This window comes from Hirundo rustica, chromosome 6, assembly GCF_015227805.2.
Source record: "Hirundo rustica isolate bHirRus1 chromosome 6, bHirRus1.pri.v3, whole genome shotgun sequence".
Lineage (NCBI taxonomy): Eukaryota > Metazoa > Chordata > Aves > Passeriformes > Hirundinidae > Hirundo > Hirundo rustica.
The window spans coordinates 47,522,686-47,536,733 of NC_053455.1; the positions used below are offsets into that span (position 1 = coordinate 47,522,686).

Consider the following 14,048-nt stretch of genomic DNA (forward strand, 5'->3'; position numbering starts at 1 on the left):
ATGCAAGATTTCCTAGGGTTGGGGGTGGTGTCTGAGTTCAGAAGCACTTGCAGTGTGGCTGACACGAGTGCCAGCTTATAGAAAGGAATGCACTCATTACTGCAAGGGATGCCATTGGTCCCACAGGGATCTAAACCTGCAGCTTGGAACCCCTGGCATTACAAACAGGGTGACCCTGTCTGAGTTACCCCCAAGCCCATCCAGCTGCGCCAGTGTTTGGGCTGAAGCGCTTGAGAGGTGTGATGGGGGAGGATACTGAGCCAAGACCTCCGACAGCCAATGTGAGCTTGGTGCAAGTTCAGGGGGAGGGGAAAAAAGGATACAACTTCATCTCTGTGTCTCTCCTAACCTTAGAGGACCCTGGGACGACTGGTCTGGCACTTGCCTAAGGTAGCACTGTCCCAGCAGGATAATTAGCCAGTTCAGGGGGGGCCTGCAATGTGATTTTGGCTGTAGCCTCTTTGGGGACATTGCCACTGTGACAGGCCACCTCCTTCCTCAGCCTGGGATGAGGAGTGGCTATAGCCCCTACATATGTTAGGATGGAAATGCCCATGGCAATGACCCCTCAGGTCTTGCTTCAGGGAAGGGAGCAAGAGGTAACCAAGAGAAGCTGAGAAGAGTATTGACCTCTGAATGAATGATCATAGAGCTGTTCATGGCTGAGATATTTTCAGGGAATCATACTTTGCACTGCCAACTAGTACTTCACTACAAAACAGACCCCTGGTTTGGTTTGGTGCGGAAATACTCTCCAGTGAGTGAGGAGCAGGGAGGACTGCAGGTCTTTCTGCCCATAGCTCCCCCAAGAAATGAAGCACAGGACAGGATGAAGGTGTGGAGATCTGAGCAGGAAGGAGGTGGCATTCTCGTGATGCTTTCAGGGAAGCATCTTCATGATCTGTCTCCACATCTCACTGTGGCACATCCCTCACTGAGCACAGCGCAGAGACAGCCTGCTGATTTAACCATGCATGCAGCAGATGATGAAGTGTCCCATGACAGCCTGTCTGCATTCCCCATCTCTTGCTTCACCTCTGCTTTCAGGGTGGGTGCAAAGGTGGATCCTGATGCCTTCTCCCAGCTCCATGGCTGGTCTGCAGTGATTGGTGCCCCTTGGCATGAGGCCATCTTACAGCTGGAAAAAGATGAGGCAGCTGTGGCATATGAGATGAGATGAGATGAGATGAAGGGTCAGAGGGGCTGTATTTTAGTCCTGGTCTTGTCATCAACTATGGGTGTTTTCAAGTCAGGGTGTGTTGATTTGCAGCACGACAGGCAGCCGCAGGCAGCTATTGGGCAGGGCTCTGAGCTCCTGTCTGTTTAGTGGCAAAGGCACGTCGTCTCCGAAATCTGGCTCTTCATAATGACCCTGGGAAGTGCTGCAGTAGCAGCAGGTTCAGACTGCGGAGATTTATCTCTCCCTTCAGCATTGGTCCTAGCAGAGGAGGGGGGCCCTGCCTGCTTGGCTGCCTTTGCCTACTTGCCATAGGTCTTCCATCAAGGAGTTACCGAGGTCTCTGCTCTTAAATCTGGGTCTGTGCTCTCCTTCACGGCTGCCTGTGGCCCCAACCTGCAGCAGCATCCCTCACTCCTGCTTTAAATCTCTCCCAAGCAGCTGCTGGGAACATTAGCATTTTCTCTTGCCAGCCCATAGAGACCAGGAGCCCAGCCCTGCTAAGGAAGGAATTAACCCAGCAGCATCACATATCAGAGGTATCTTTTTATTGACTGTTTACAGAAATACAGTAGCACTCCACTTAGGTGGTTTAGGTGAGTTCTCCAGAAGGTGCCTTCCTTCTCAGCACTGCTGGGAGATCCCAAGGAGAAACCTGCCCTTTAACACTTTGGGGGTTCTCTGGAGGCTTTGGGGCTCCCCAGCAAGAACTTCCTAACACCTTCAGCTCTCCAGGGGTTGGGAGTTTGAACCAGTGGATGAAATTCAAGAGAAAGAAAGGAAAAGAAACCCCCACAAGCTGGGGGAGGTGGGGCGGTCTGAACACACCTGATATGTTGTGAGCTAGCCCTGCCATGATCCCCATCCATCACTGTAGGTGTCTCTAGCTCCACAGGACCCCACTGCTCCCTAGAGCTCAGCTGTCTGCCATTAAGCATGTGTAGCTCTGGGCTTTGCACACTCTTTTCACACAGCTTGTTGGCCATAAAACAAATATTTCTTGGTCTATTTTTCTTCTTGTACATGTGTAAGAGTGAGACCCTTTCCTTCAGCTGTTCTCATACCATTTCAGGGCTAGAAGGGTATGCTCAGCTGGGCTGATAAACTAATTTAACTTACGTATTTAGTTGACCTTTTTTTTTTTTTTTTTTTTTTTTTTTTTCCTGGCAATCAAGGTGTAGTGGTTGGTTTGTTTTGTGTGTCCTTGCTACAAGAAACTGCAGACACTTCTGGCGTAGAGGCATTTTGGCGGCAGCAGCTGCTGTTGGCCTCACTCAGTAGTCAGTGAGAGGGTATCGCAGGAAGATGAAGATAAGGATGATACAGAAGGTGGCAAGGGCTGAGCTGGTGATGTTAAAAAGTCGGGCTGTCTTGGCATCTTCAACTGCTCCATTTAAGTCATTGAGGAGTTTCTTATCCCGGACCTGAGACACAAAGATAATTAAATAAAGTAATTGCAACATGTATGAAAGACATGACTCGTTTCAAGCAACAGCCACAAACCCCAGTGCACCTGTACGTGGTTATCTGTACAGGTGCCATTTGAGGGCTGGCCTGGGCCTCTTTGTATTTGAGAACCTGGGGTGCTGTAAAACACTCTGAGGTGAGGTTTGCAGCCAGTCTCTGCTATGGGTTGAGCTTGTGAAGCCAAACACTGTAATACCTGTGGGCTGGAAATTCTTGGAAGCAGAGAGGACCTGAGTGAGCCGGTGCTGTTGCCAACCAGCCAAACCCAGGCCCCATGGTCGCCTGGGAGTGGGGCCGTGGCATTTGGAGCCTGAGGGTGCACAAGGGAACTGAGATGCCATTGTACACCCCAGGGACACAGGCACTAAAGCACACTTCCCGCCGTGTCACAGCGCCCTGGCCCTGCAGCGCCAGGCTTCGGCTCACCCAGCCCACAAGGCAGAAGGCCGGCTGCAGTTTCAGTGAGCATCCCCGTGCTCCCTCCGTCTGCACTGAGGGGCCGAGCAGGTGAAACCTGGCACGGCATCCTACTGCAGCTCCAGGGCTGTGCATGAGCCTCCAGCATATTAAGTAGCCCCGGGTTAACGAGTTCCTCTCCTTTTGCAGGTCTATGCGGATTGCGTAGCCTCTCTGCCACAGGCAGTTTTCTGTTCTGACAGCACAGTCTGCTCCCTTCATTATCCTGCGGGCTGGGACTTTCATGGGCTTTCCTTGGGACAGCTCTGCAGTGGGCGATGACTGTGCATGTCCCCACCTGTACATGACACCGCCAGGCAGCAACGCCACTAGCGGGCATTACCCATGTACGAGCGGCAGCACTACCAGGCAGCAGATGGCACTGCAAGGCAGCAGATGACTCTGCCGGGCAGCAATGGCATTGCCAGGCAGCGGATGGCACTGCCAGGCAGCAGAAGGCATAGCCAGGCAGCACATGGCACTCTAAGGAAATGATGGCTTTGCAAGGCAACAGATGGCACAGCCAGGCAACGATGCTACAAGCAGGCAGAGGTGGCACGACGAGGCAGTGGATGGCACAGCCAGGCAGGCAGCGATGGCACGGCCAGGCAGATGATGGCACCGCCCATCAGCAGCACCTCTGCAGTTGGATCCCAGCAGAAGAGGGGTGAGACTCCATGGCTTCCTAGCAGGGATATGTCCCTGTCCCCAGGCTGCCCCTTCAGCCAGCACTCAGCAGACTCAGGCAGCTGGAGCCACAAGGATGAACACAAGGACCTGGAAAAAAAGGACTGGGACACTTGACCCCTGTATCCAGGTGGGGTGTCCAGGGTGTGGCAGGGCCTCCCCCCACTGCCTGCTCTTGGGTGGGAGTTGCGGGGAGTGGGGCTGTGAGCCCTGCTGCCAGCAGTGAGAGCCCCACCAGGCCACTGCTGGCCGCACACAGGATGTGGGTGGCAAGCTGCAAAAACCAGCACCAGAGTCAGACTGAGGAATATTAAAAGGCTTTTATCGATCAGGAGCTTTCCAAAAAGACACTGCAACAGATTCAGACCACATCTTACAGACTTTTCTCTCTCCCTCCTGCAGTGTTTACCCACAGGGCTGTCCTGAAAGCCTTCTGCTGGACATGGGGACGGGTTGCTGCACCCCTTGTTCCCACTGAGTCGTGCTGGTTCACAGGTCCTCCAAAACTGCATTTCAGACCCTCAAGCAACATTCCTCTGCTCCATCACACCAATGAGGACCTCTCTGCACAAGCACACCCTGATCTTCTGTGCTCTGGGTAGGGAAGCTGCTGTTGGCATGAGACCCACAGGGTCTGGTGCTGGCAGGCACGTAGGCCAGAATGAGAGCCCTTTTTTCATACTTGTATTAAATCAAACCGTGCAGTGTTCTCAGCCTCTGATGTGCCCTGCTTGTTGGAGCCTGGAGGTGGGGCAAACTACTCATTGCTCTGCTGTGGAGTGCTCAGCTCAGCATCCTTCTGGGATCGCAAAGAGAGGACTGTCACAAACTGCATGTCTCTTCGGGGCACATTTGGCTGGAGCTCTCAGCAGAGGAGATGATCTCTAGAAAGGCAGCAAGCCGGCAGTTTGGGTGCCCACATGCCTTTCTGTGTCAGCTGAACGTCCGGGATGACTCACATTTGAAATTACTCAGTAAGTTTAACATCCTCCCAAAAACCCATGGGCTCAGCAGCATCAGGCATTTGGCACCTCCTCATGCACTAGTGAGAAGCCCCAGAGGTGCTGGATTCAGGCCAGAAATCTGCTTGCTGTTCCCAGCAGACTCTTTGAAGCTCTCACACACTTTCCTCTTCCCAGCGGTGGGGCTGCCTCAGGCAAAACCGACACGGAGCCAATGACTTTTGCCCCTTCCTGCACTATAACCCAGTGCTCTCTGCCACAGGCAAGCTGGTGTTTGCTGCCAGCGTTTGCCAGGCAGACAGAGGTTTCTCCAGCAGACCGGCATGGCCAGCACACCGAGCTCTGCAACCCTCCCGCAGCCAAGCCGCTTTACCTTTGTGAGGCCGGTTCCTCTTGGCTCCAGGAACTCTCTCCTGCTCTGCACCTCCTGTTTCTCCTGTTCCTGCGGCACCCTACAACCCTAATTTCCATGTTCAGCCTTCTCCAGTACTCCCAGCAGCCTGTCCCAGCGGCATCTCCCACATGACACCAGCTCACACTCATGACTGGTGCTTTAGCCCTTTCCCATGACACACTTCAGCAATGCCTCTCCTTGACTTTCACATGGCTCTCCCTTTGGTCCTGCTCCTGTCATGCTGAGCTGCTGAATATTTGTGGTGAGGTGTACCTGGGGCTGCCCTTTCCCCAGTGACACCATTTCCCCACCGCTCCTTTTTTTGTCCCTTTCATCTCTTCTCTTTCCTGTTGTTTGGGTCCAAACGATGGCTGCCTTTGACCCCTAGCAAAGGGCACCCAGCTAGCTGCCTCCTCTCCCTGCACCTCCAGCTAGTTCCACCCACACACTCCTCCCAAGCCCTATGGCTTCAGTGGTCACCCTCATCAAATCATCCCTGATTGCCCGTAATCATTTATACTGAAATGGAGCCTATAAGCACAAGGGCTCTCGTGGCATAAAAGTGCAATGAAAAGCAGTTTCTCACTACACACCTCCCACAGCTTCAGCCTCCCATATCCCTCCAGGGCAACCCTGCCTCCTACTGCATGGCCTTGCACCCCCCCAGATGCTTCCAGATGTCTCCCTTTAATGTCCTGCTGTGGCAACTGAGCCAGGCTCTGGAGGAGCTTTCCTGGAGGGCAGTAAGTGTTTCAGCTCCTTCCCTGCTTTGTCCTTAATGAGATGCTGGTGTCTTTCTTATAGCCCAGCTTCAGCTTTTCCTGTTTTCATGCTCCTGTGGCCACCATCCTCATAATGTGCTGGCAGCTGGTGCACGAGCTTCTGGGAGCCCTGGAAGCTGATTCCTTCCATAGCCGGAGAGATGAAGCATAGTGAGGGACAGGTCCTCAAGGTCACAAGGCTGAACCTCCACCCCAGACCCAGGTGTGGTGTTTTCTTAGTCACAGGCTCTTCTCATCATCCCTTTGACCCTTGTCACCTTGCCTAAAACTAGATGGGGATTTTTGGCCCTGCTTTGCACAGAGATGACCGGCATGTGAGGATAATTATGTCTGCTGACTGGGGTTTCCCTGGGCACCTCCAAGCACTATGTGGTGGGTGGCCTCTTTGGAGATCTCTCCCTGGACAAGGCAGAGCTTGCCTCTGATCCAGGCTGGCAACTTACACAATTTCTTCCTTCTTCCATGCCTATCCTTATGTGAAACACAGCCAGCTTTTGTGCTCTAACAGGCAAACCTTTCTCCTCTCCTTTCCCACCAGCAAAAGGCAGTGTGGCCTTTCCATCCATCCCTTCTTGCCTGTCACCTCCCTGCTGCTCACCTTGTCTTCCGATATCTCCGTCTCAGTGTCCTCCCACACCTCCAGCATGCCAGTGCCCACGGGTTCCTTCTTTCCTCCCTCTCCTCACTGTCCTCTGCAAGTTCTCCCCTTGGCTCCTACCACCCCAGTCCCTCCCCCAGCAGTCACCGCCCCTCTCCCTGCCATGAGGCTCAGCCCCTCTCATTTTTGGGAGCAGCAAACTTGCTGCTCTAGTGAAAAGTGCTACTTCAGCTTGCAGAAGGAGTCAAATGTTTTGTTGATAACGATTCTAATGAGGCTGTTTTTAAGGCAGCCTGGAAGTCCATAGCTGGTTGTCAGTAAACCCATTTCTATGCAGAGGTCCGTGTCCCTGTACAGAAGGAGTTCTGGAGGCGATCCTTGGATTTATTTGCTCTGTGAATTGCTCAAGAGCTCTCCAGCCCACGTGCCTCCACCACACCAGCACTGGCATCACGGGACTGTCACCCCTGCATTTCACCCACGTCTATAAAGCATGGCTCCTTCCGAAAAGCAGGATGAGAGCCTGCTGAGAGGTTGGGTGCGGCAGCTTCTCGAGGTTAACAAATAGCTGCGGATTTGTGCTGGTTTGCTTCCACTCGAAACAAGGAAGATCAACAAGTGGCAAGAGGGGAAGGCAAACAGTCGTGTCTGCAGCTGTGTGCTAAGGGCTGGGCAGAGAGTGGGCAAGAGAGCTTGGCATATTTCCATGACCTCAAGGGGCAAGAAAACTCTGCAAGCAATGCTGTGGACTGCTGATGAGGCTGAAAAAGCCAGCAAGGCTCCTTGGCATCTTCATCTCTATACAGCCACAGCGAGGCATCCATACTGCGGCTCATCTCAGATCCCAGCTCCTCTGATCTACTGCCTCATGGCACAATGGGTACAGAGGACTTGGCTCACCCCGACAGTCTCCAGAGACAAACCTCTGAACAACTGAAGTGAGATCTCCTGCCACCAGGCTCTGATGCATCATTCATTACCACTTGGAGCTGGGAAAGGGGAAGGGAGGGAGCTGCTGAATATCAGACCACATTTGCTTCTGATCAAAACCAACTGAATCCAAAGCGTTGCTGTTGGAGTGATACTTTTATCTGTGCTGGGCTGGGGTTAGGGTTACTTGAGGGTTTCTAACTTCCCTGGTCCTGCTGTTGATCTCTTCTCCCCTAGCATCCAGCACACACAAGCAGATGCAAGCGCCATGCTTGCACTCTGGGAGGCTGACCTTAAGAAGCCTGAGATGCTAGAAATGACCCCTGGAGGGATCCATGAGTTGTGTGACCCTGTTGCAGCCCTGTTGCAAGCTGTGTTTGCTCAAGATCTGGCCTGCTATGGGGATAAATAAAGATAAGGCGTGCTGCCACACTCCAGTTCAGAGTGCTTGGCTCTGACGTCTGTCACACACAGAACCTGCCTTGTATGTCACAGTTTCTGCTGTCACCTGACTTCATGTGTCTCTTTCTTCACAAATTCTTTGGAGCTGGGGTGGGGGCTTTTGACATTTTTTAGTAAACGGTTGTCACCATGAAATAGCATTTCCTTGCAGAAAGAAATCTAGAAGGCTGTGGCTAGCCTGCAAAAGGCCAGGCAGACATGCCCATTTTCCCAGTTGTAGTTGAAACCAATAAAATAGGGCATGAGGAAGCAGAATATTCCAGCTTCACAGTAATATTCAAGGGTACCAAGGATATATTTGTCTTCCAGTGTGGGCATTATGCTGCTGGAACTGGAGGAAATGCTAGGGTGTGCTAAGATATATACTGAAATGTCTCATGGACTTGGGTCACAAAGGAAATACTGCTTTATTAACAGTATGAATCTGTCAGAAGCAGGTGACCTTTATGACAGGGAATTGAAAATGCTATTTCTGATAATGAAAACGGTAATTCCTGAAGTTGCTAGATGTTTCGGTTATTTAAAAGAAGTATGGAAGCTGTAACCCAGGAACCACTTAATGGCATCAGTGCACTGAAGGTCCTGGAGGAAACCTGTGTTCCGCTGGCTGAGGGCTCTGCTGTCAGGGGTCCCAGAAGAGGCTCAGGGAGAGGAAGGTGCAGCTTCACTCCTCCTTCCTACACCACCTTGCTTAGTCCTTTCAGAGCACAGACATCCTATAAAGGCTGGACTTAAGTGCTTACTGCTCAAATGTCCTTACATTTAATTGCAGAGGAACAAGAGAAGTCTGTTTAAAGGGGTATCTGTCCGTAGGGCATTTCTTGCTCCTTTTTTCTCTGAACTTCTGGGAAAAACATTATTGATGGTAAAAGAGAAGAAAACATGCTTCTGGAGAAATAACCATAACACCCAGCCTGGCTAGGGTGTTGTGAAGATCCCTGCAGTAGCTGTGGGTTAGGAACACAGCTGCCTTTCTGAACATCCCAGTCTTCCCAGGACAGACCTGTTACTGCCCCAGCACCTGCATTGCCCCTCACCACCCACCCCAACAGCAGCTCATGAGAGCACTCGGCATCCCTTCAGCCACTTGCTAGCTCTATCCTCTGCCTCTGAGGGACATTTTGTTTCTATTTTCCCCTTGCCACAGAGTCACAGTCACTGGGGAGCTACAAAACCAGAGCAGAGTTATTTCTACCCGCTCAGCATTACCTCTGTTTGGGTATTGCGGTTACATTCCCATCAGCTACCGTCTTCTCAATCCAAAAGCCAAGGCTGGTTTTTGACAGCCATCTTCTATTCTCCTTTCTCTGATTTGGAGCAAATTTGCCCATTTTTCTTCCCTCACCACTGCCTCTTTTTTTCATGCTTGAGTTTGTGTCCTCTAGATCTCTGCAGACAGATGCCGAGCCCACACCTCTCTTCTTGCACAAGGCCTTGGTTTACTTCTGGGCTTTGCCCTTCCTTCCACCCCATATTAAGGATAGTGAAGGGTCCAGCCGCTAAAAACTTTGCAGGTGGCAGACACTGCTCTATCCTGTCACCAGGGGATGGATCAGCCCTGTTCTCAGGCTGTCCTGCCCTCACTGCTGCAGCAGCAAGGAACCACATGTACCCTGATACTCGTGGTAGCCTCTTCCACAGGGAAGATGTCAATCATTAAAGGCAAATACAGACAAGGAAAGGCATAAAAAAAATAAGTAGCAAGCCAGTTTTTTTCTTTCCTTGCTGGATCAAGGTGTGGGGGTTATTAAGGGACTTGTTCCCCCCGCTCTTATTAGTGTGCAGCTGACTGGATTTGCCCTTTGCCGGTGGTGATATTTCACCCCAGGATGATTTAAGTTATTAAGTGCCTCAGCCGGGCAGCAGCAGAGCCTCCTGCACAGGCAATGGATGAGAGCTTGCCTCCCATCTTGGGGAATGAGAAACTGAGGCAGGCATCACAAGGCCAGTGCTGGGTGAGCCCAGGACACGGGGCGACAGACTTGTCCCTGAGCCTTTCTGATGGACACCCCGACAGTGTTGAGAGCAGCCTCCTTGCAGTGCTGGGTGCTCACAGTCCAGCTCACAGGAGCTGTATGTGGTTAATTGATCTGCTTCTGTGACGAAGACCGACTGCACCCTGGCCTTCCTCTAAAAGCTGCCTGCCAAAACAAATCAGCCAGCTCCTCTCCGGGCCACCCAGGCGCCCCGGGCTCTCTGCACATCCATTCAGTTAGTTTTGCATCTGGCAGGCCGGGAAGGGGAGGGCAGCCCAGGCCCCTCTCTCCTGGCAGCTGCCAAGGGGATGCCTGTATGCCAGCACCATCCCTGCTCTCCCCTGCAGCTATCAGGAATAATAACCTGGTCCCATTCCTATTATGGGCTGTGCTCCACACCATCACCCTCTCCAACAACACAGCTTTGTATCTCCCCCCAGGCTGACAGTGTGGGAAGCCCCCTGCACTCTCTTCCACCTCCTCACCATTCCCATGATGCTGGCAGGTCTCCAGGGCTTGTTTTGGGATTTATAGGGCTTGGGGTGGGGGAAGACAGCCATGAGCTCTGGTGTTTTAATTACGGAGAGGGCAAGAAAGAAACAGGCAGGATTGCCCTGCACTTTGTAAGCTTCTTACCCCCTGCAACTTGCCAGCTGATGGCTGATCGTGGCTGGGTGTTTCCTTACTATTCCTGCCTGACCACCCAATGCTGCTGGGTGATCCTGATGATCTCTAACAGCCGGGATCCCAAATAAGGGACCTAGTGCCGGCATGCCTGCAGGTGCAGCATGAGCCAAACTAGCCGTGTGTTGCCTGCCTGTCACCCTGCAGCATCGGTAGAGAGGAGCCTCTGAGGGTACTTGGAGCAAGTGAAAGAGCCTCTTCCCCACCTGAAGTAACATCCCAGGCTCCTCCGCTCTTCCCATCCCCATCCCCACCATCTGCAGCCGCTCATTTGGGTGGCAAAGATATGTTTCACATCAGGCACAACCCCCAAACGCTTCCCCCCTTCCTGGTCAGCCCTTACCCCAAGCCTCTCATTCAGTACTCACTTTCAATGAATAGGCCAAGGCGATGAAGCCGAGGCAGCAGAAGTTGAGGTATACAAAGTTGAAGATGGACCAGAGATAGTAGTCGTTCACCTCGGTGGTGTCAGGGTAGATTTCAATGACAGTGGTGGGGTTGGTCATTGTCTTCTTCTCCACTGAGTGCTTGCATGAGACCGCTGGCCGCAGGCTGTCCCCTTTGCAGCTCTTGCTCTCCATGAGATAAACGGCAGAAGAAGGAGACAGGACGGGCGAAGCTTGCCGGAGAGCCGGGGGCTTGGCGATGCAGGCGAAGCAGCCCTGCGGGGGGCCTTGCGGGGGTCTCGGGGTCCAGGCCACCCCCTCAAAGGGGCATGGCGGGCCCAAGGGGGGATCCTGTGTCCTCTCCGTGGTGGCTGCCGCGGCGTCACCGCGCTCTCCCCTGGCAAAGTGAAAACCCCCCCGTGGAAAATGGGGGTGAGGGGATGGAAAGGCCGGGGCCAGGGGGAGAAGAGAAAGGGAGGAGGGAGCAGAGAAGGGGAGACGTGGGGGGAAGGCAGGAGAGACAGAGAGGGACCGGGAGACCGAGGAGCGAGCAGGAAGAGGAGTGAGGGAGTGGGCAGAGGAGAGAGGGAGGAGAGTAGGGCAGGCAGGAGAGGGAGGAGGGAGCACCGCTACACCCGGGGACCACGACGCCGCCGCCTCGGCGCGGAGCTGCCGGCGGCCCCGGCCCCGCGGCGGGGGCAGAGGCGCGGGCAGGGCGGGCAGCATCCCTCCCTCCCCCTCTGCCACGGCCTCCCCCCGCCGCTGCCCGCTGGCGTGCGTGACCCGCGTTCCTGTCACCACTGGGGAAATAATCTGTTTTTAAAAAGGAGACAAATAAAAGCAGAAAGAAACACTTGGGAGGCGCCGGGGGGCTGCGAGGGAGTTGCCAGCCGGCCGTGCTGCTGCCCCCCGCAGCACCCCCCCCCCTCCCGCCCGCCTGTCTGTCGGTCTGTCGGGGCCTTCTTCTTTCTGTCCCATGCCGGGATGGGAGCTGGTGGCTCGGCTGCGGGCGGAGCGGGTCTCCGGGTGCGGCAGAACAGCCCGCCCCTCCGCCCTCTTTCCTTCCTTAGCGGGGTGGGTATTTTGGGGGGATATTTTTCCCCTGAGTCCTAGTCTTTGCGGGATTCCAGATCTGATTCCATTTCCCGGTTCCTTCCACCTGCCAGCAGGTTTCCCATACCCCCTCCCCCGACCCTTTTTTTTTTTTTTTTTTTTTAAGGATATCGTGGCGAGGGAGGTGGAGGAAGAGGAGGAGGGGAGGAGGGCATGAAGACAGAGGATAGGGAAGGGGATATTAGAAGAAGTTCCCTTCCACCCTAGCTTTGAAAATAGGAGAGACTAGTCCACCTCTGGCTGCCCGTCCGTCCGTCCATCGGTCTCCTCCGAAGGCATCAGGAGGAGCGAGGGATACTCACAAGGAGGGATGCGGGGAGTCGCTGCATATCCGGCTCAGCACTGCCTCCGGCTCGGCTTCCTCGGCGCTGGAGTTGAAGGAGGAGGGGAGGGCGGGGAGGGGGGCACCCATGGACTAGGTATGGGCAGGGAGGGAGTTAGGGGATGGGAAGGTCAACCTGCAGCCCCCTCTCTCCCCCCGGACATGCTTCACGCAGGAGAGCTCCTCCGTGTCTCAGCCCTTCTCGTGTCCCCCCCACTGGGACGTCACCTCCTGCTTGGAGCATCCTGGTAGCGCCCCGCTGGAGAAGGGCATCTCCTGGGCCCCGGCCGAGCGGCTTCCCCGAGCATCGGAAGGGTACGCTCGGCCCTGTTCTGCCCAGTATCACCCACAGAGACCTTTGCAGCGGGGACTCGCTGCAACCTTGTTTGCGGGTTCACCGCTATGGACCTGGGTGAAAAACTAAAACAAGTGTGGCAGCAGTGCGCGGGAACAACCGGAATTAACCAGGGGAGGTAGTGGTGATGCAATGCTGGGGGAAAAAAAAAGGCTCTGGTCCTGAGGGGGTGAATGGAAAGGGGATACATCTGTGTATGAGGTAATAGATTCTGCTGGCATGGAGCAAATCCCAATGCAGGCAGGGTTGGAAGCACTCCGGCAGCAGGATGCACGGCATGTGGCTGCTTTACGGGAAGGGGGCGGGGGGGGGTGTCACGAAGGCTGGTCAAGCGCAGGGGGATTTGGCTGTGCCCCGGTTTAGCACAGGATCAGGGATGTGCTTGCTACCTCCCATTGCTAACACTCTGGAAGCTGCACGGAATCCCAGCTCTAGGGCGCCGTGGTAGCGTCCCTCAGGGACACGATGACTGAGAGCAGCTGGTACCCTGCAAGGACAGCTTGCAGGTCATTCAGGAGGATGCAGCCGTGGCACAGGGAGGGTGAGGACACAAGGACACACTGTGTCACCCCACAGTGACATGGCCTGGCACAGGTGGCCTTCTTGCAGCAGGCAGTTCAGCTGTGGTGCTGGGGAAAGGTAGCAGAGAAATCCCCAGAGTACTGGAAACAGGGTGGGTAGAACAAAAGTTTGTGTGAGCAGAAACTGCAAGGGAAGGGAAATCCTCTGGAAAAGCCTTAAGCCTACCCACAAAGTGCTGAGCTAAGAACTAAGGATGGTAATTCACTCAGCTCTTCACAGGCAGGTTTGGTTCCAGTGGAGGGGCACCCACCCTGTGTTCATCCCTGTGGGTTGGTATGATATGGGGGAACATCCACAGGTTCCTGAGACTGGAGGAGGTCCTGTTTCCATGAGACCAGTTTAATCCTTCTGAAAGTGCCTGCATTGGTTAAAAAAAGGACAAATTGACCTCTGGTTCAGGATTAATCGCTGCTGGAGTGGCATTGGGTCCTGCCAAAGTAAAGAAGGTTTTATTAGTGCTACAGCTGCCTGTGATGAGACCCAGGTCTCTCTCCAAGGGGCTGCTAAGAAACAGAGGCAGTGCTAGGGTGAGAGTGATGCTTCTGTGGGATTAAGAGGTTTGCCAGAGAGGTAGAGCCATGGCCAGCTGTCGTCAGCTTTTCTGGAGGGCTTGGACAAACCCAGCTGTGCAGAGTATCCTTCCTGCAGGCTCAAGAGGAACGATTAAACCCCATGGATGCAGACTGGAGGTACTGATTAGCCTGCTGTTCATTGT

At 54.0% G+C, this 14,048-nt stretch overlaps 1 protein-coding gene across 2 annotated transcripts; it reads right to left on the minus strand.

Annotated features, from left to right (window-relative positions):
* Positions 1-1,710: 1,710 nt before the first annotated feature.
* Positions 1,711-12,701, minus strand: IFITM10 (interferon induced transmembrane protein 10). 2 transcript variants are annotated; one of them, XM_040067465.2, is made up of 3 exons: positions 12,377-12,701; positions 10,944-11,358; positions 1,711-2,601 (listed from the first exon to the last, which is right to left on the minus strand). In XM_040067465.2, the coding sequence occupies exons 1-3, from the start codon at positions 12,484-12,486 to the stop codon at positions 2,452-2,454; spliced, it is 675 nt and encodes a 224-aa protein (XP_039923399.1). In that variant the 5' UTR covers positions 12,487-12,701; the 3' UTR covers positions 1,711-2,451. The 2 variants fall into 2 exon arrangements, with proteins under 2 accessions (XP_039923399.1, XP_039923401.1); XM_040067467.2 differs by having other exon boundaries at positions 12,309-12,410.
* Positions 12,702-14,048: the final 1,347 nt, after the last annotated feature.